Source organism: Sceloporus occidentalis, unplaced genomic scaffold (assembly GCF_023333645.1).
Source record: "Sceloporus occidentalis isolate IW3139 unplaced genomic scaffold, rSceOcc1.0.p SCAF_1, whole genome shotgun sequence".
Classification (NCBI taxonomy): domain Eukaryota; kingdom Metazoa; phylum Chordata; class Lepidosauria; order Squamata; family Phrynosomatidae; genus Sceloporus; species Sceloporus occidentalis.
The window spans coordinates 119,278,334-119,300,427 of record NW_028316981.1 but is presented as its reverse complement, the minus strand read 5'-3'; the positions used below and the strand labels follow the sequence as shown (position 1 = coordinate 119,300,427).

The 22,094-nt window shown below is 41.5% G+C and overlaps 1 protein-coding gene across 4 annotated transcripts in view; it reads right to left on the bottom strand.

Moving 5' to 3' along the window:
- The window catches only part of LOC149322031 (syntaxin-binding protein 2-like), a 48,856-nt gene that overhangs the window by 18,254 nt on the left and 8,508 nt on the right, over window positions 1-22,094 (bottom strand). For all 4 annotated transcript variants that reach the window (XM_089533276.1, XM_089533295.1, XM_089533286.1 and 1 more), the window contains exons 2-5: window positions 4,187-4,236; window positions 1,805-1,886; window positions 1,391-1,467; window positions 246-324 (exon numbers count right to left, since the gene is read on the bottom strand). In XM_089533276.1, the coding sequence (XP_089389402.1) occupies window positions 246-324; window positions 1,391-1,467; window positions 1,805-1,886; window positions 4,187-4,236 (288 nt within the window). The remainder of the gene's footprint in view (window positions 1-245; window positions 325-1,390; window positions 1,468-1,804; window positions 1,887-4,186; window positions 4,237-22,094) is intronic.

Below are 22,094 nucleotides of genomic sequence, written 5' to 3'. Positions count from 1 at the left end.
TGGAAGAGACCACAAGGGCCATCCAGTCCAACCTCCTGCCATGCATACTATGTGCTTTGATCCATAACCAAAGACCTATAGGCAGAGTGAAATTGACAGCAAGATGGGCTTTAGATTGGGTAACCAACTTCCTCCATGAGCCCATGGTACCCAAATCTCAGTGGGAATACAGAGTGACCATACATACTACCAACTCTTGCTCTTACTTTATGCTCTGTTTGCACAAGAGCCATCTGTGAACTTACTGTCAGTGAAGAAGACATGGGCAGCCTTGTATGCAAAAGTAGGGGTGCCTTTGAAGTCATTTATCAGAGCATGCACTGACTGTAGAGGGAAAACATTCTGTTAGCAGCTATTTTCATATATAACTGAGCTTCTGCCACTACCTCAATATCACCATCTCATCAGTAACTATTATGTTATAATTCATTAGGAAAACCCAGTCTGCCACTAGAGCTTTGAATGAACCAGGAATAACAGATTGTTACCACACTATATGTGTTAATTGGCTTGCCTACAGTCAGGATGTCTTTGTTTATCAGCAACAACATGGTGAATGGTCCATGTTAATAACACAATTGTTTGTGTCGGTAACTTCTGTATGTAATTTCCCTCTGATATTACTATCTACGGTCCAATCCTCATCAATAAATACACCTGAAATTCGGGACAATACTTCTTATATCTGATGAAATGGCCTATAGCCCACAAAAGTTTATGATATAACAAGTTTGTTAGTCTTGAAGTTGCCAGACAATTCTTTGTTGTTTTTGACACAACCTTAATTTCTACAATTACCTTCTCTCATAAACAGTCATATTAGAGATCATTAATCATCTAGAATTTTGGGATGAACAGTGTTGAGAATTAGATGGAAGTACTGGGACTTCAGAAATTCTATGGAAATTCTATAGAGACCACCAGATAGATTACCACACTACATTCCTATAGTGTTGCTATTCCACTTTACATACTCTTGGTGCCTCTTATTACATTCTGGGATATGCAGTTTAGGGAGAGGCATTTAGAATTCTCAGCCAGTAAGCTCTTAGGGTTCATTGAATTAAAACCCCAGAATAAAACAGGAGGCAGTCAGAGTAGTAAAAGTGGAATAGCAGCACTATAAGAGTGTAGTGTGGCAGTCTGCAGGAAACAGTGACAGCAACCAATGGCATTCACACTATCACTCCATAATCTTTCCCACTGCTTTCCTCCTTCTCAAGGAATTGACAAAGTGCTATTTCAGGGATGTGACATGGATCTCAAATGACTTCATAAAGATACCTGGGTAACTAGGGAATGATTACACAATTTTTTGCCCTCAATTGTCAAGTGGTATTTGAACGTTCTCCTCAATTCAGTGTTTGTCTGAGCATAATTTCAGACTTACCGTCTCAACAGGGCTGATCAAATAGATGGCTTCCAGGCTGGGGAGGGGTTCTCGTCGTTTGTTAATATCTTCAATAACTGAAGAAAATAAATGAATGTTAGATGTCTAGATCTGGAATAGGTGGGACAGAGAACAAATGGAGCAAGGATAGCAGTAGCAGCATTTGGATGGTGGGAGAAAGAAAAATAGGTGGGGCTCAATGGATGCATAAACCATGAGCATGAAAAGGTCAAGTGGAAACTATGAGCTTGCCCAAAGTAGGACAGCATGACAACCTGGGAATTCAGCTGCGTTTGGACGAAAAATTCATGGAAATAGAAGGGAGTTACAGGGTGGAGGGAAGCTTCAATGTGCTGTGAACATCTACTCCAAAGATTAAGCAGACCACAAGAGCACCATGCTCAAATCACTCACTTGTGATTCCTTCAGCCAGAAGGTCTGACATCTTAAAACAGGACGAAAGAATGCGTGTACTGGTATGATCCATAACGAGTACCTGTAGGGATGGAGAATGAATGATGGACAAGAAGAGAACTAGTGTGGTGGAGAGGCTAGAACATTGGTCTGGGGCTTGAGAGAGCCAGATACAAGTCACTTCTCAGCTCACTGAGTGACCCTGGGCCCACACTGTCCGTCACCTGACCTAACAAACAGAACTGTTGTTCAGAGCATAATGTGAGGAGGATGAGAGCCACGTACACTGCCTTCAGTGCACTGGAGAAAAGGCAAAATATAAATGTATTAATAAGCATAAGTGCTGCTGTTACAAATAATAACAACAATAAAAACAATAATAGACCTGATGTGCCACAAGGAAGTCATTTTTATCTGTTGAGAGCATTTTTTTTTAAACAGTCACATCACTAAAAGGCAGCATGGATAAAACAAGTTCACTTTTGTTCTGCTCATGTCCTTTTGTATGCTAAAATGCTAATCCTACCAGATATACTTGACTATAAGTCGAGAAATTTATGCCTCAAATGGACTCCAAAACCATGGGTTGATTTATATACGGGGCAGTAAGTTAATACAGTTGAGCCTTGCCTTACGCAGGCGAACCGTTCCAGAGCCCTTTTGTATGTGTGTCTTATCCCTCAGCCTTCCCTCGCAGCCAGAGCTAACAAATAGCTGGTGAGACAAGGGAGATGGGGAGAGAGCGAGAGAAAGAGAGGGAGAGTTTCCCTTCCTGTTTGAATCCCCACACTCTCTCCTCTCTCTGTGTGTGTTATCCCATAGCCTTCTTTCGTAGTCAGAGCTAACAAACAGCTGGTGAGGCAAGGGAGAAAGAGAGAGCATGCTGAGGTTTGTACCCCATTTTGTGAGCCATAAGCCTTGGAAATTCTGGGGGCGAAGGGGGGGGGGGAGAGAGAGAGAGAGAGAGGGGGGGGGAGGGGGGGGAGAGAGAGAGGCCTGTACCCCGTTTTGCAAGCCATGAGCCTTGGAAATCCTGATGGTAAAGGGAGGAGGAGTGTGTGTGTGTGTGTATGTATGTGCGCACCAAGGTTTGTTTCCTCATTTTCCCTTGGGAGAGGTCCAGAGAGGGAGATGTAGAGAGGGAAGTGGTGCTTTGTTTCCCCCTTTAGATCTTTTGTAACATGTCCCAGTGTTTTGACCCTTGACTTATCCAGGGGTCATACCAAAATCCATGATTTTGGCCCCAAAAACTGCCCTGGACTTATACATGAGGTCATCTTATACACATGTATATATGGTAGATATTCCATCACCTTTATAAATTCCACAATATGTCATTCACTTTTTTTTCCAGGCCAACCAAGCACAGAGAGCTGAAAAACAATGCCCATTTCCATTGGTTGCCCTATCTGTTTTATATTCCGAGGCTCAAAATGACTAGAAGCGAAGGTAATATGGTAGTATTTAGGTTCAGATTTTGATCTCCTTCCTCAAAACATCCACTGTGAACACGCAGAACGTCAATTTTGCTTGTAAAATGGTTAGGCTGGTTGGAATTTATAAAATTCTAGAGACAGAAAATTAAATGTGAATGTGCCTTAGGGTTGTTGTAAGTCAGAAATGACTTGAAGGCATACAACAAAAACAGCAACAATAGTTTTTACATGCTGTGTAGTAATTTTAGGGTTGTGGAGTTCCACAGATAATTTCTGGAAGCCAAAAATTGTTTTTCTTGCAATGGAGGGAACTCTATCTGACACAGTGATTCAAGCAGTAATGACTCTTATAACCCAGCTCCCAGGTGGAGGAAGCTTTCTAGTACAACCAACCTTTTCAGTTAACATTATGCATAACTAGCCACAGCTAAGGGACATATCTCTCCTCCCGGCCCACACCCCAACAAGCACTCTATAAAGGCAATGACACTTCGAATGGCAGCAAGATGGTAACATGTTTCAGTTTGGAGGAAGAATCAAAAAGACATGGAAATCAGCACTATAGGCACTACAGTAAAGTCCTTATAGAACCAATGGAACAAAGGTATTGGGAATACCCTTTTAGTTCTGTTTGCAGCCAGCAATTTCATGGCTGAGTTGGCATGTGCCCTCTTATGTAAGCTCACATTATGGCAAGCTGTTGGGGCTTTAATCTCCACAGTGAGGATTGCAGAAGACTGAAAAAACACCTGCTCCCCACCTGCATACCTGCTATGCCCCTGAGATGCTGAGGGCAAAGATTACCTGAATGAGTAATAAACATGACAGAGTCCAGTGGAGATGCAAGTAAGTTTTATGACAAGGCTATGAAGCACAAATCCATTGATTATACAAGACATGTTCATGATATGCAACTTACTCCATTCCTCAGAGCCATATTTCTTACCTTCCATTCTCCTTCCTTCTTCATGCTGCGTATTACATCATTCAGTATCTCTGAAAGGAGAAGGAAAGCTCCAAGTGAACATGGAAGTATCCTCTACTGTACTTAGAACAACATGTCAATTCATGTGACAGGCAAACAATGCTCTCACTCTTCTATTTCCAACCCCAGCAAGGGTATGTTTACTGTTCACATAGGGCAAAAATAAAAATAAAAAAATGCATCTGCTATCTCTCATATATCCTGTCCTGCTAAAGGATCACTGGCAGACTAGGATTATGCTACATCACTCAAGAGAAAAATGAAGCAACACATCAAGGTCACAACACTTATATGAAAAAAATGGCCAAAGCATTAAAAAAAAAAGGCTCTGCATGACAAAACATACTGCCTAATAAGGTGGGGGCAAATTTTATTCTAGGATAAGAAATCGAGGCACTAGCAGGCAAACTAAATACTTTAAACGTCTAAATACTCTAAACGCCCTAGATCTTATTTTATATTGGAAGCTGAGCAGGGTCAGTTGTGGTTAGTATTTGCATGAGAGACTGCCAATGAATACCAGGTTTTTTAGACCAGTGGTTCTCAAACTGTGGAGTGGGACTCTCGGGGTGTGTGTGAGAGAGTTCCTGAAGGGGCACTTGGAAGTTTTGATCTCTCTCTTCCTCCTCTACTTCCCAATCTTTTTTTGTCCTGGAGGTGAGGCAAGGAGGGTACTTGGAGTAGCTGACTCGCCTTGAGGGAGGGGGAAAAGGAGAGTGGGGGAGTTCACTGGATTATGGCCACTGGCAGGACCCATCCCCATCTCCCACTTCTTCTTCCATTCCATCATTTCCCCCATACTTGAGACCTGTAGCTGCTGTATGAATATATTTATGTATATTCATGTATATACATGAATGTATAAACAAAAATATACACACTAAACAAAGAAAATATTGTTATTCATATACTATGTTGAGCAGGGGAGGGGGTGCGCAACCTCTGCATATAGATGTAAAAGGGGTCACAAGGATAAAAAGTTTGAGAACCATTGCAGTAGGCTATATTTCAGAAGAAGGAACTGGCAAAACCAGTTCAGAACATTCCTTACCTAAGAAAACCTTATGAAATTCATGGGGTCACCCTAAGTAGACAGGTGACTTGAAGGCACATGCAAACACAACTGGAGTCACCATAACTCACAAACTTGCATGAAATGACAGAAAAGAAAGACTTAAATATAGCCTTTTCACTGGGAAAACAAGGTTCTGTACCCTAATTCATTGAACAGAATCTCCCAAAAAAATTAGAGTCAAGGGGCTATTTCACAATATTGAATCATCGTACTGTGATTCCATTTAGAGAGCTGGAGTGGTGTAGTAGTTTGAGCACTGGACTGTCACTCTGGAAACCAGGGTTCGAATCCCCAGTTCAGCCATGGAAAACTACTGGGTGACCTTGGGCAACTCACATTTTCTCAGCCTCAGAGGTTTGAAATGGCAAACCCCTCTGAAAAAGCTTGCCAAGAAAACCCTGTGATAGGTTTGCCTTAGGGTCACCATAACTCACAAATTATGAAGGCATACAACAACAACAACAACAACAACAACAACTATTCTACTTAATTGCCATGACAACATCCTATGGAATCCTGGGATTTGGGGCTTAGGGAGGGATACTCCGAATTCTCAGCCACAGAGCTCCAGTGCCTCTCCAAACTATAAAGCCCAGGATTCCACAGGACGGGGCCATGGTAGTTCAAGCAGAATATAGAACTATAATTGTGTAGTGAAAAGGGATTTGAGATTAGAAACTAGGAATCCTGGCTCTGAGTCTCATTCTCCTCACAGTAATCTTTTCCTGGGATGAGGACAAGAGCCAAGAGTCTCATATTCTACACTCACCCCCTAATCTCTCATTGACAAGTGGCAGACATTTTGGATGGATTAACTGAAAGCCCTTCCTGTAGTAGTAACTGCATACCAGTTTGGTCCAATCTCTTGGGCTGTAATACATATATAATGCAAAATGCATGATGACTCATTTTGAATAATAATAATAATTATTATTATTAATATAGCGCTGTAGATTTGCATCCAAACACTAAATTGAATTAGTAGTTGAGAAAGAGATAAAATATCTCCAGAAAAGTATTTTTTTAAAAAAATATAGTTGGATTACGGTTCTGAATCTAAAACAGGAACTGAGTCAGCCAACCATCAGAAAATAGTTTAGTGTAGGATACCTCAAGCTGAAGAGGACTATACTTCAAGAAGTATCACTTCTTTTACATTAATTAATGAGTGCTAAATCCTCTGTAATTAAAAATGGTTTAATTTAAGGTGCTTTAAATACCCAGAAATGCCAGCACAAACTACATACACACACATGATAACTGTATGGACAGCTGGAATTAAAAAAAAAAACACCTGGTAATGCTTGTTTAAAGAGTTACAACAATAAACCAGAGAATGGAAAAACAAGCTGTAAAACTAGCAGCTGCAACAAAGTATTTGGAAGAATTCTGCTGCCAACATCAGAGCTGTGACTGAGGACAGCTGGCAAACTACACCAGAGGGAAGCAAAGTCAGACAGGCCCTTGAGAGCAACTAGGCGACTACCTGCCCTATTGCCATAGAAACTACAAGGCAAGAGGGTCTGAAGCAGAGATGAATGGAAATTGCAGTCCTGCACTAGCAATCAACACTTTTCATCTCTTCAAGTGTATTGCAGAAGGCACCGATTTTGGAAGAAGGACGTCCTTGGTTCAAGTATCACCTCAGCCATGAGCAGGAAGCTTTAAACAAACCAATCAGTACTCCCCTACAGTTTCAGCCCCTCTTCCCTGAAAAAAATATAGTAATAATATCATAAGATTTTAAAATTTATGTCTATGGTGCACAGTTTTTATTTATTTATTTATTTTGATAATGATTTATTATAACAATTTTATTTTCTTTGATATATATTACTTATGGATGTTTGTGTAAGTTGCTTTTTTGTGGTGGGAAGCAATGTATAAATGCAATCATGAATGAAACAATAATACAGCAAACCAGTAAAGTGGATTAGGTCATTTGATTGAGGCCATGTTTTCCTGAGCCACTGTGTTTCAGACAACCTGAAGGCACTGTATAAACATTAGATTGCTGCAACTGAGGCCTTCACTTTGGGCTACAGTTTAGAGGTCCATATTCTATGGCTCAAAGGAAGGTTCACCTCTATCTGGAAGAACATAGAATATGGTGGTCTGTTATAGATATGTACTGGTTTCTCCTGCATGCCCTCATAAGTCCTAACTATTTGCATAAAATAGTAGATTGGCTTGGTACTGAAGCTGGGTGTCCATCATATTGTTATCTCAGATGCTGGATGACCTTCTGAAGAACATCAGAACTCTTCCACCATCAAAATAGAAGAGTTAGCATATACCAGATGCAGGTTGGAAAAGAAGGTAAAAAAACTTCTCCCCAGGTTTTTCGGTTGTAGTCTGTTTGATCTGGCTTACATCTTTGCCCCCATTTTTACCTCCTTCACATGGTTATCTTAAGTTATGGGGCCTTCATTTGGAACTACTGTAATAATTTAGAAGATGGACACTCCTAGAGAAACTCCCGCAAACAATTCTTGACGGAAGAGTGAAACTAGTTTCTGTTCTAATGAACAAACTGCACAGTATACACAAGGACTTCCCCCAAAAAAAAATGAAAGCATTTTGAGTGGAGAAGTGGGGTCATTGAGGAATACGTAACCCTTTCTCCATCAGTTATCTCACCCCACATCCAAATTAATCACCTCCAGCTGTTTCCCTCTTCAGTATTTCAAAGCACATGTGCTCAGTAACTTTCTAAAAGTGCAGAGAGAAAAGCAGTTAGTGGGGAGTTACATTAAAAAAGTGTTATCACCCTTCCCAAGCCTCCATTTTACTGTTTAAAATATTATGACTGCAAAAAAGGAAAATAAATGGGTTGGAGAGACACTCAGGCTACAGTTCCCACTAGACATAAGATGATAGAGCAGATGGCCCTTTTAAGACGCTGTCCGAGTGGCTTCAGAGTGTGACGTTTAGACGCTGCACATCATGAAGCCACCCAGAAATCAGGTTAGCAGCTTCAAGGCACTCTGGCAGCACAATGTTTACATGCCACACACTGCTGGAGCAGCTTGAAGCCACCATAGAGCTACGGCGCAGTGGGGAAAGGCGGCCTTTCGCCCCCCCCCCCCCCCCGAAAAAGAAGCAGATCTTTGCCGCTCCTTTTTTGGCCAACTGCAAGGTGGATTGGGGCCGTGGCATTTGTTTGCCATGGCCCCTCTCTGCTAGTCCCCCCCCAACCAAGGATGTTGTTGTTTGGACACGTCATGAGATGACATGACTCAATGGAAAATAAAATAATGCTCAGTAAAGTGGAAGACAGTAGAGAAAGAGAAAGAACACATTACAGATGGATTGACACAAGAAAGGAAGCCACTGCCCTGAGTTTACAAGGCTGAGCTGTTGATGCCTGGGGCTCTTGGAGGTCTTGTATCCATAGGGTCATCATAATTTGAAGATGATGTGATGGCAAATGACAACTGCTTCAAATCCCCCCCCCCCCCCAATAGGAAATGCAACCATAATGAATGCCACATACAAATGTTTGCAGTATGTATGGCATATTTCCAAACTAAATCCTTGAAAAATATTGTTTTAACAGAGTGAGATGACAGAAAACACAATAAGTTTGCTAAGAGTAAAGGGTCTTTGAGTTCTTTTAACCCTCAATTCTAGCCAGTATTGCTCAGATTTGCTGTCTTCTGGGCATTCTACCCTGTGGTTGTTTCATGCAAAGAGATGGAAGGTTACTGTTAAACTCACTTCCTAACATGCAGATAGGTAATACTGTGATGCTTATTAATCTGGCAACCTGAAGGTGACACAAAGATATGATCACTGGCCAACTAGCTACACTGGACTTTCTTGAGTGCAAAATGAATACAAAACTGGGAATGCTCCCACACCTGTATTATTAGCTTCAGATACTTGCCCTCAAATATCCGCCTGCTAATAATATGCCATGTTAAATTCTTTGGGATAATTAAATTTGGGAGAATGAATAATTTAATCAATTTTCTCCCTACTGCCAGACATCTGCAGTTTTCAAAGAGATTTTGTGTGAAGAGAAAATTTCCAGCAGCTGAGAGGAGGGAGGGAGACCACCCAGCCTCTGCCTGTGTGACTCCAGGAGGAGGGGGGGGGGGGAGAAGACAGATGAGGATTGGGAAGGATGTAGTCTTCCAGGATCCACAGCTGGCTTCCCCACATGCCTACCTCCATAACATCAGGAAGGGGGAAAGCCAGCAAAAGATCTGGAGGCTGTAGCTTCCAGAATCCCTTCCTGGCTGTCCTCTCCTGCTCCCTGTGTGACATCGGGAGGTGAGTCAATTTGAGACCTCAGGGAAAATGAGAAAGGGGCTTGAGGAGATTTCTCCTAATTAGTGTTTTCAAATACTCAAAAAACTATCTTTGTTTTTTTCCCCCTTGAGCTTTTGAGTATTCTTTCCATCCCTACCACCTATTAATCCAAGACATAGTCTGAGTGCACAAGGTGCAGTGCTCAGATCTGCTTAACATACTGAAGTTAAGCAGATCTCAGTCTGGTTAATGCCTGGATAGGAGGCTTCCCAGAAGGGCATGTATTCGATCGTATCCCAGAAAAGCATGTACTCTATCAAGGTGAAATATAAATGTAGTAATACAAAAATAAATACAGTGTCTGTATAAATACAGACTCTGGCTAGTTCACTATTACTACAATAGAGAGCTTCCATAGGACACGTCTTAGGCAACAGGAGAAACACTTTCCTCATAGCTAATCAAGGAGTAAAAACCACATAAATTTTTCTGACAGATGTTCTGGGACATTGCAACACCAAAGTTGTTTTGCTGGAATGGAATGTCTCTGGATGTATTTTGATTTATCTTTAAGTTTTTGCTACCAGGCCAAACCGGTAAACCTGTGACTTATTTGCAGGAACAATCCTATTCTAAACATGTTTACTGGTTTGCTTCTATAAATTCAGTGCTCCCAGAGGATTTTATCAAGCCCTCCTTTACAGAATGTTACAGCATGGGTCCCTATCATCATCATCATCATCATCATCATCATCATCATCATCATCATCATCATCGTTAAAGAGGAAGGACAAAATAGATACAAAGCACAGTTTTAATTGATAAGACTGAGTGCTCCATTTAGAAGCACCTTTTATTTTAAGTGTACTCAGAACTGTAATTTAAATGTTCCAGAACAATTACACTAAATTAATTAATTAGATGTTCAACATTTGTTGAAAAGCAAATGTTTTCAGGTGGCACCATGTCCCTCAGCAGGCAGTGGCATCAGAAAACAGAGAAACAGTAACAGTTCTAGGAAGCTGATGCCAGATGATTAAGCAGATGAAAATTTAACAAACCCATATATCCCTGAACAGCAATGTAATGAAAACAGCACAGTAGTGGGCACAGACACAACTTCAAGGAGTAAAAGAAGTTCTTTACACAGAGCCAAACAAAAACTAAACATTTAGTGAGTCAAAGGTTTGAAGGAACTTTATAATGCTTTATAATGTGTGTGTGTTCTTCTAATACACAAATAAAAGATGACCTCAGTCAACCACTTCCCAGAAGTCAATTCTATTCATCAGGGGTGAATAGATTTCAAGCTTATGCTGTTTCATCTTTGGTTAGCATACTCTTGACCTGAAGCATGAGATAACCAGAAGTAGCTATTGGAGCCAACTAACTGTTCTTATGAGCAAACAGAAGATCAGAACTGAAGGAAGCACAAAAATAGATAATTATCAATAGTGACATTATTGGAAGACTGGAAATTGTGCTTACATAGAATACACACTCAAGCAAGGTGTACAGACAATATATGCAATAGAAAGATCTTCTCCAATCAAGATGAAATCCTGTAATGTGACAGTACGTGGTCTCCTCAGGAAGAGGAAAAACCCCATGTAGTCTTTCTACACTTCAACACAGTTAAAAAGCAATCCTGAATGCATACAGGAACCATGGTGTTTTTTTTTTTTTAAGAAGACTCAAACACTGCTGATAAAGCAAAATTCACACAGGATCATTAAAGGGCAGGCTTCTCTTGGAAACAAGCAACATCTAAGCATACGGTGAATTAAAAACCTAGGCTTACATCCACTGGGAGAAAGTAGGCATATCTTGAAGGCAACGATACAAAAAAAAAAAAAAAAAAAAGAGAAATAGGCTGCAATCTATACATACTTACCTGGAAGTACAACCTACTTAACAAAACAGGACTTACATCCAAAAAGGCATGTATAGCATTGCAATGTAAAAATGCCTGGCTTATGAGAACCATCATACGTCAATATCATCATATCACCGTCACCACACACGCACTGTGGTGACATATTCATAATGCTGTAAGAGCCTTGGCAGAAAACACTGCCAGAGGATCAGCCACCAGCCCTCTGTAATCTATCAGGAAACAACTTGCTGTTGCACCTGTCCGCATCAAATGATGCCAAAGTTTGAAATTATTAATTAACACGGGAAGCATAGCTATTAACATGACAGCTTATCACAAGAGTCACAAGCTCTAAAGTGCAGGACAGCTTTCCCCATCCTACTGTCCAACAGACATATTGGACTGGAACTGCTATCATCCCCAACTATCATGATTAATGGGAGTTGTGGTGCAACAAAATTGGAAAACATCAGACTGTGGAAGTCTAGCAAAAGAGGAAGCTGAAGATTGGTGGTCCACTTACTTTACGTGGTGATAAATTACAGTGTGCTGGCAATCTCCAATTACTTTCAATGCTACTCAAGTAATAATTCAAATCATTATCCTGATCATGACACTAGACAATTGTCCCATAAACCCATTGAGCTGTTTTCCACCAAGAAGGTGACAAGTCTAGGGACGTTATCACACTAAGGACTTACCACACGGATATCATTGCCAAATGCTCCAGAAGCGCCGGAGGTGAGATCATCTGTCATGCTTCTGAAACGCCACTGAAGCGCTCTTGTTGTTCTCCCACTGATGAATCGTTTGCTGAGAAGCCATTTTTGTAATAATGTGATCTTTCATTATTACAAAAATGGTTTCTCAGCAAATGATTTGTCGACAGGAGAACAATGAGAGCGCTTCAGTGATGTTTCAGAAGTGCAACGGATGAGGTGGCTCTGGCGCTTCTGGGGCATTTGGCAACATTTGGGCAACGATATCCGTGCGGTAATTCCCTAATGTGATAAGGTCCTAGGTTTAAGATCAGTGAGAATTCTAAAAGCAGTAGCATTGTAACTTCATTGGCCATGTCCTAAGGATAAGATGACAGTAAGAGCTGTTTGACAGTGGAATATGCTGCTTTAGAGTATGGTGGATTCTCCTTCTTTGCAGAGGCTGGATGGCCATCTGACTGTGAGTTCCTGCGCAGTAGACAGTTGGACTGCATGGCCCTTGTGGTCTTTCTAACTCTAGGATTCTACCTCAAGTTTCAGATCCTCACTTGGGCAATGGATACAACTAAAGCAATGCATAATAGTGAGCAGGTGTTAAAAGAGTTGCCTGAAATTCAGAAATTTAGCTAAATCTGCTGGATTCATTCCCAAAGAGTTTGACAAGATATGCCTCTTCTGAAGCAATGAGAATTATAGCAAAAACTCAGTAGGAGCATCTCAAAATTACCGTGATCACCAACCTTCTTTCATATACCAGGTATATAAGAGTACAGCAGTAAAATTCACTTTTCTCCAAGTGAATATCTTCAAGTAAAGGCCAATCTGCTGTTACACCTTAGACCTACTTTTCTTATCTCTCAGGAAAAACTCTACAGCCTTCCCAAACCTGGAACCCTCCAGATATGTTTGGACTATCATACCCAACCAGCCAGAATATTAAAAATCCACCAAACAATGATAATTTTATTGGGCCAACTAAAATGCACAATTACATGTTGCAAGCTTTCAAAGCTCCACTGGCTTCTTCATCAGGCAAGGTGTTAAAAATCATACAGGAGCAAAAAATGAAGATGTTAGTCATGGGCCTGCATGTTGATGGTTTTTGTTCTCAGTTCAGATGGTATGGAGAGGTATTATTTGCAGGCTGGAACTTCCTCCTTCTGGCTATGTGGATTCTCAAAGTCCAGGAAATTTAACATCTATTTACAAAACAAAAAAGATGCTTCTTTGCAATCCAACATGTCTCCTTACTTTGTGAGGCCCAGGCCCCTTTTATTAGGTGGAGGACACTGAATTTAGCAAGAAGTCTTAATGCTTGCATCAGGAAAATTTTAGGTGGTGTTGAGGTAAAACATGCCAATCCAGTCCCAATTTTAGAAAAACAATTGTTTTATCTTTGTTGGAGGTAAAAACCAGAATATTAGAAGGCTGATCTACTACAACACTACTAAAATTGATTTGGGTAGTCAGATTCACTGTGTCATCACAACTAATTACTTCACGAAATTAGAATGCCTGAACTGGGTACAGCGAGTTACAGCATTTACCAAAGGAACATTCATTTACTGGGTTCTGCACATGGTTCTACTAGGAAAAGAAAGAAAACAGTACCAAAATTAATGGCTATATTGAAGGAACCAGTGTGGCACAGTGGTTTGAGTGTTGAACTATGATTCTGGAGAACAAGGTTCAATTCTTAGCTTGGCCATGAAACCCACTGGGTGACTTTGGGCAAGTCACATAGTCTCAGGGGAAAGGAAATCTTGCCAAGAAAACCCTATGATAGGGTTGCCATAAGTCAGAAATGACTTGAAGGCACACAACAACAACAACAACAACAACAACAAATAGAATGTTGAGTTTGTTGCAGACTGATGTGACACAGCACCAAGTCAGTAGATGCTTCAAAATAGTTTTAAAAATAAGTATGAAGATTTCCTAATCCCCATCTGTCAAGCACATTACCAGGCTGGCCACTACTGTGTTATTATACTCCTTGAGCATCAGGTCTGTCAAGCTACTTGCCTGGAGGGAATTCTTTTCTGGCTGAACAGATTGTCTGCTGCTGTTATGGGCCTTCAAGTTATCTGTTGTACAGCAGCTCTAGTCTAAGCTTTTCTTGACAAGATTTTCTCAGAGAAAGTTTGTTCCTAATCTCCATCAACCATTCCAATTTCCATTCATATTCACGTTGTAGCTCTTCATAACCAGTAACTTTGACATTATAAACATACAAGGAAAAGAAGGAAAGTATAACTAAACGAAGACAGGAGAAGCACATACAGTAAAATGCAACTTAAATTAGATGTTTATGGCCCTATACAGACAGGCCAAAATAAAGCTGCTTCGGGTCACTATGGAGGTATGCTGTTTAAATGATGCATGCATCCTAAGAGACCAGAAGCGGCGCCAAAGCCACAATCCATTCCAAAGGACTGCAGCGCAGCTTCCAGCATCATTTAAACAGCATACCCCCAAAGTGACCCAAAATAGCTTTGTTTTGGCCTGTCAACAGCAAAAAAAGTGGGGCTCAAAATGAAACAATGGCGGGACACAGACCACCCAAAAAGGACAGTCTTCTCATGCCTTGTTTTGCTGCGTAGCTCCCTTGTGCAGCAAAAAGGATGCCAATGGCACACTCGTGATGTCCTTATGATGCTGGGACATGTGGACCCTAAGCGTCTGTCGCATCAAAATGACGGCGCATGGATACCAAAATATTTGGATGCTCAACTGCCATTATATACAGTGACCTAGTAAAAGGGTGTCCTTTATATAAAAAGGCAACATTGTTTGCTATTTGAATTTTTTTGAGGGGAATATTTTCTAACTGTGGTTGGTTGAATCTTTGGATGCAGAATCCATGAATATAGAGAGCTAGCCATAATCATTAAGTCAATATGACACAATGGGGGTACAGTCACCTTTTGACGGAATAGCAAAAGAGAATAAATGAAAAATGGTCAACTGATAAGATTTTCCAGAGGGATTTGAATCAGTGCATCCCTTTCAACCAATGCTTCCCTTTTCTAAACCAATCAGGAAAATACAGGTGGGATATAGACCGCCCCTTTGGGACGGCCTGCACCCGCCCCTTTCCCCAACATATCGGGGCCTCAGCTGCCACAGCGGCAGCCCTGAGGCCCCGATCTGCTGCTTTTCCAGGCCGCGGAGAAGTGGCAAAAGGCCGCTTCCCCGTGGCCTGGAAAGGGGTGTCCTTGGGGCTTCAAGCCCCAAGGACATCCCGACAGCATCAGGGAAAGGGAGAAAGGGGCTGCTCGGCCCCTTTCTCTTTGTATCGTTGGCGCAGCCATTTAAAGGCCATGCCAGCGATATGCGTGGCCAAAGGAGCTCCAAAACGGGGCTCCTTCTGGCGCTGCAAGCGCCTTTCAGCAGCACCAAGACGTCACGTCCGTGCCACCCCATTTAGAGGTGGTGCGGCTGTGACGTCGTAATGGTGGCGCCCATGTAGAAAGGGCGCTGCCATTACAACGCCGCAGCAATGTACTAGGGTTGTGGGGTGTCTGGAAAGGACGCCCCGAGGCAACCCTAGTACGTGTGCAGGCCAGCGCTTTCCACCAGTCTGTACAGCACCACAGTTTCTAGTTTTGTCTGAAATTACTATGTTTCTACGGGCACTGTCCACCTAAATAGCTTGTCTGGAAAGAATGATGATAAAAAGACACAGCTCTTAAATCTTAAAACGTTAATAAGAGAAAGGGGCAATTTTGTACCTAAATGTGAGCATTACTCACCCACTGGAGTGATCCATGATAGCTTGCTGCCTAAGGTAGTGCAGCAAATACCACTGTTACTCACACAAGCCATAATACATCGCACCCCAAAAATCCTTAGGTATATGAACATCACACTGAGCTAGTAACAAGATGTTCTTGTGAAGAATTATTTATTTCCCAACAATATTTTATTCTCAAGCTAGCACACACCACACATGGTTTTGCAGACACATCTCTCTACGGTTGCAACAGAAGAATGCTTTCCTCTCTTAGCAGTGTTCAGAGGACTTTCCATTTGTGGTTGCCATTCATGGGGGTGTTTTGGTGGGAAAGTAGTGCTAGAATGAACGGCTACTAGAAATTTTCCTTACATAATATATTCACATATCCCGGTGGCTGCCATGCTCAGATAATTCTGAGTTACCAAGTGGGGATATAAAAGATATTTAAATATCTGGATCTTACAGCATTGGTAGCCCCCAAGGTTGTGCTGCACACTTGTACAGAAATGTCAACCCAACAGGGACAACTGGAGTTAGCTCCAAGTTCTGTGAAAAGTTTTAAAATAATATGGATAATGAACACTTGGTAAAAAATAAAAAAAAATAACAGAGGCTGGAGGGAAGGGAAGGGATTTCCAGTAAAAAGATAGGATGCAAGATGTTGCTTTCTCTTGTGTCTCCTCGCCTCAGATCTGGCCCTTGAGAGCTAGCATGCAATAGTGAGCAGAATGCCTAATTTGGCTGGTGAGATCAAGGTTCAGAATATCCACTCAGGCAATATTGTACATAGTAGAACGGGTGGTGGTGGTATCTCTTCTCCTTCAAAGGCCACATTCCCTCAAGATAACCTGTTGGAGACCACATGCTGGTAGTACACAGGGCAGGACAAGACCCCAAAGTGTCTGTCACCCTTTAGCTCTCTCAGACAAAAACTGTCTCTTTCTGTGATACAGCTTCTCCTTCTATGTCTACTAGAGTACCATATGAGGATATAGGGACAAACTAGGATAGGGCAGGACAATACCCCAAAGTGTCTGTCACCCTTTAGCTCTCTCAGACAAAAACTGTCTCTTTCTGTGATACAGCCTCTCCTTCCATGTCTACTAGAGTACCATATGAGGATATAGGGACAAACTAGGATAGGTGACACCTGGCTGAACTAGACTACATGAGAAAAGGATCTGGGAGTTCAAGTAGACCACAAATTGAACATGAGTCAACAGTGCGATGCAGCAGCTAACAAGACCAATGCGATTTTAGGCTGCATCAATAGAATTATAACGTACAGATCAAGGGAAGTAATAATGCCATCTATTTTGCTCTGGTCAGGCCCCACCTGGAATATTGTGCCCACTTCTGGGCACCACAATTTATATATGATGTTGAGAAACTGGAGTGTGTCCAAAGGAGGGCGACTAAAATGGTGAAGGGTCTGGAAACCATGCCCTATGAGTAACGAGTTAGGGAGCTGGGTATGTTTAGCCTGGAGAAGAGAAGGTTAAGAGGTGATATGATAGCCCTGTTTAAATACTTGAAAGGATGTCATATTGAGGAGGGAGCTAACTTGTTTTCTGCTGCTCCAGAGAACAAGACTCGGAACAATGGATGCAAACTACAGGAAAGGAGATTCCACCTCAACATTAGGAGGAACTTAATGACAGTAAGAGCTGTTCGACAGTGGAACAAACTCCCTGGGAGTGCAGTGGAGTCTCCTTCCTTAGAGGTCTTTAAACAGAGGCTGGATGGCCATCTGTCGGGGATGCTTTGATTTAGATTTCCTGCATGGCAAGGAGTTGGACTGGATGGCCCTTGCGGTCTCTTCCAAATCTATGATTCTAACTTTTTGCTACCAGAGGGCTTGTAAATTAGACTCAGAGTGGTCTTGGGAAAATCACCATCTGTTAAACTTGTGCTTTTCAAGCTGTCTGATTTGTGGCAATGGCAATTCTCTCCCCCACCTTACAATGTGCCAGGGACAGGTACTGTTTGGACGCCCATTTGCTATATGCATTTTTTTCTTTTCTGCAAACTGTCTAAGGACCAGCAGCTGAGAACTTGTGGACCAGCATGAGTCCATTTGGAGAGTATGCTCTCTACCATATCTTCTCCCATCCACTAAAAAATCTATCCCCCCAAAAAATCCCCACCTGCTAAGACAGTGGTTCTAAACCGTTGGCTCTCCCAATGTTTTGGACTTCAGCTTCCAGAAGTCCCAGCCAGCTTGCCCAAATGATCAAAGATTCTGGGACCTGAAGTTTAAAATGCACAGAGGACCCAAGGTTGGGAACCACTATGCTAAGAGAGAAGGAAGCATTATCATCAATTGACTGATTAATTGATTTACTGTCATTTTTAGCAGAAATGCCCTTCACACCTTCAAGGCCATCTTGGGGCATTTTGAAGTTATTTTGAAAAAAACACTGACTCCTGGAGGCCCCAGGGGCATGAAGACAACCTGGGTGGGGCACATGTGGCCTTTTGGGGCACACTTTGCCCACCCTTGTCATACAGCAACTGAGAACAAAAATGGGAAGGGGAAGCCCAAGAACCCAGGGTCCGCTATGAATATCTGTTTACAGTCCATTTTTACCCATTTCTTTCTGATTCCTAACTTCTGACCCCCAAGGTACAAAGAAATTTGCTCATCAACAGTGTGATACATTATATCTTCTGTATTGCACTAGTTTTGTTCAAAGGAAATGGTACATTCCTGAGAAAAATGGAAATGTTGAGAACGCTCAAGAATGAAATTGCTGAAATCCCTCTGGAAAATCTTACAAGTTGACAAGTTTTCATTTATTCTCTTTTGCTTTTCCCTCAAAAAGTCACACTACTACCATTATGTCATATTGACCTATTGATTATGGTCAGCCCTCCATATCCACAGATATGGAGGATATGAACTGTGTTGAGAGAAGGTGGTTTGACCTACAAACAGGACTGGCTATTAGTCCAACACTTCATGAACATGGGTTAGTTTAATTGCTCCTCATTCCACAATATTTCTTTGACAGACTCCATATACAACCATAATAGCCACTGTCCCCAGTTTGTCAAGACTGGCTTCCAGCCATACTGCCATGGGCTGACTGCTGCATGGGTCTGTTTTAACAACACATGATGAAACCCTAAGCAAATCTATGCTGGGTATCTGGTCATATCCTTTGACTTTCAAACAGTTGTGTATAAACACCCAGTTTTTGGTATCTACAAGATGAATCTACAAAATGATGTTGCTACTACATTATCATTTCAGCCAACTACAGGACACTGAAGGACAAGAAAAGTTTGTTTGCTGAAGGAGTTTTCAACCACATAAATCCAGCTTAAAACTGTTCTATTTATTGGCATAGTTCTCTGAATAAATTTACAACTGAGCTGGCGGTGAAAAGAATGAATGCAAGCAACAATTATCAACCAAGTTTTCTACCATAAAAGAAGGCAAGCAAACTAATTCCAAGCCAACATAGGTTTGGGTGGAAAAAAATTCTTCAACCTCTTGTGTGTTTAACATCCCACCCTTCTTTTATATGGTCTGGAATCAAACAACAGCTGTTAAGAGCAAAAAACAAAAAACAAAAAACAAACATACAGCAGAAACTAGATAAGAGATATTAAACTAACAGCAATCTTTCTAAATTACTGAAACTTCAAGGATCTGAGCAAACACACTTAAAGAACAAAGATCCCAGTGAACTTCAACCAGCTACTAAGGCAGCATAAGAGCTGCAGGCCATCCTTATTTAATAAGTATTAGCAGGCTAGCAGCTGCTGCTTATTTGTTTTTTTCCAGCTGAAATGTTTCACAGGCAAGCTCTACTACAATGGATGTTAAAAAGCGTATAGCAGTGGGAAAAGAAAGCATAATGTTATTTTGGTTAAAGGAAAATGATTTTCCTTTTAAAGCAGGCTAGTAATTAAATACTGACCTGGTTGCTAGTGGTGAGCAAAAATTGTCTGCAAATGGCCAGGGAGTATGCTCAGTATGCAGCTCCTATAATGGCTCTTTCAAGGCAAATGAGCACAGAACTAGTGATTCTCGATATGTAACTTTAAGCCCACAGCTAGACCAAATGATGGGAAAATCTAGCAATAAGGAGTAATTTGAAGATAGAGCTGGCACCAGACTTGGGGTATGTGTGTGTGTGTGGGGGGGGGGAGATGAAGAACAGCTTAGGGAAATGGAGGAGCAGAAACGTGGTAAACCCCACCCAAAATAACTATTTGAAATGTGATAAGCCCACACCCCAAATATCTATTTGTTATGCTATTTTAATGGGTCTTCCATGAAAAAGGACAAATAAGTTAAGGTACTTTAATGTATGTTCCATGAAAATGGACAAATAAATTGGTGAAGCAGGAACAAAACAAGCTATTTTATAGAACATCACAGCTGGAAATGGCTAGAAATTGGGCAGAAATCATTAGGTCATTAGATAATGCATGTGAGTCTATCACATGGCTGAATCACAGATTAACATGTGAGCTCTTTAATGTGAATCATAATTTTTTGTAACTGGTATCACTGGGAACCAGCATATTTTTTGTTGTCCCAATCTTCTTGTAGTTTCTTCTTGTAGTTCTTCTTGTAGTTCTCCTAATCTTCTTGTAGTAGACGGCAAAATGCTAACAGGGGACAGAGAAAAGGCGGAATTACTCAATACCTTTTTTGCTTCAGTCTTCTCAAAAAAGGTAAAGGGTGCTCAACCTGAGGATAATGGAGCAGAGGACAGAGTAGGGGAATTTCAGCACAGAATAAGTAAAGAGATAGTACAGGAATACCTGTTTAACCTAAATGAATATAAGTCTCCAGGACCAGATGAACTACATCCAAGGGTATTAAAAGAACTGGCAAATGTAATATCGGAACCATTGGTAATAATCTTTGAGAACTCCTGGAGAACAGGCGAAGTGCCAGCAGACTGGAGGAGGGCAAACGTTGTCCCCATCTTCAAAAAGGGAAAAAAGAGGATCCAAAAAAATTATCATCCAGTTAGTCTGACATCTATAACAGGAAAGATTCTAGAGAATGTTCTAGAGAGTCTGTGAACATCTAGAAGGCAATGCCATAATCACAAAAAGTCAATTTGGGTTTCAGAGGAACAAGTCATGCCAGACAAACCAGATCTCTCTTTTTTTAAATAAAATTACCAGCTTGTTAGATGATGGGGGTGCTGTGGATATAGTATATCTTGATTTCAGTAAGGCATTTGACAAAGTTCCCCATGACATTCTTGCAAACAGGCTTCTAGAATGTGGGCTAGACAAGGCAACTGTTACATGGATTTGTAATTGGTTGACTGGCTGAACCCAAAGGGTGCTCAATAATGGCTCTTTTTCATCCTGGAGAGAAGTGACCAGTGGGGTCCCACAGGGCTCTGTCCTGGGGCCAGTGCTGTTCAACATCTTTACCAGTGGCTTGGAGGACAAAATTGGGGACATACTTATCAAATTTTCAGATGACACCAAATTAGGGGGAGTAGCTAAAATGACCTGAATAGACTAGAAATCTGGGCCAAAGCTAAAGAAATGAAATTCAACACAGAGAAATGTAAGGTCCTGCACTTAGGGCAGAAAAATGAAATGCACAGATATAGGATGGGGGACACCTGGCTGAATGAAACTACGTGTGAAAGGGATCTAGGAGTCCAAGTAGACCACAAGTTGAACATGAGTCAACAGTGTGATGCGGCAGATAACAAGGCCAATGCAATTTTAAGCTGCATCAATAAAAGTATAGTGTCTAGATCAAGAGAAGTAATAGTGCCACTCTATTCTGCTTTGGTCAGGCCCCACCTGGAATATTGTGTCCAGTTCTGGGCGCCACAGTTCAAAAAGGACACTGAGAAACTGGAGCGTGTCCAAAGGAGGGTGACTAAAATGGTGAAGGGTCTGGAAACCATGTCCTATGAGGAACGTCTTAGGGAGCTGGGGATGTTTAGCCTGGAGAAGAGAAGGTTAAGAGGTGATATGATAGCCCTGTTTAAATACTTGAAGGGATGTCATATTGAGAAGGGAGCAAGCTTGTTTTCTGCTGCTCCAGAGAACACGACCCAGAGCAATGGATGCAAGCTGCAGGAAAAGAGATTCCACCTCAGCATTAGGAGGAACTTCCTGACAGTAAGGGCTGTTTAACAGTGGAACAAACTCCCTCGGAGTATAGTGGAGTCTCCTTCCTTAAAAATCTTCAGAGGCTGGATGGT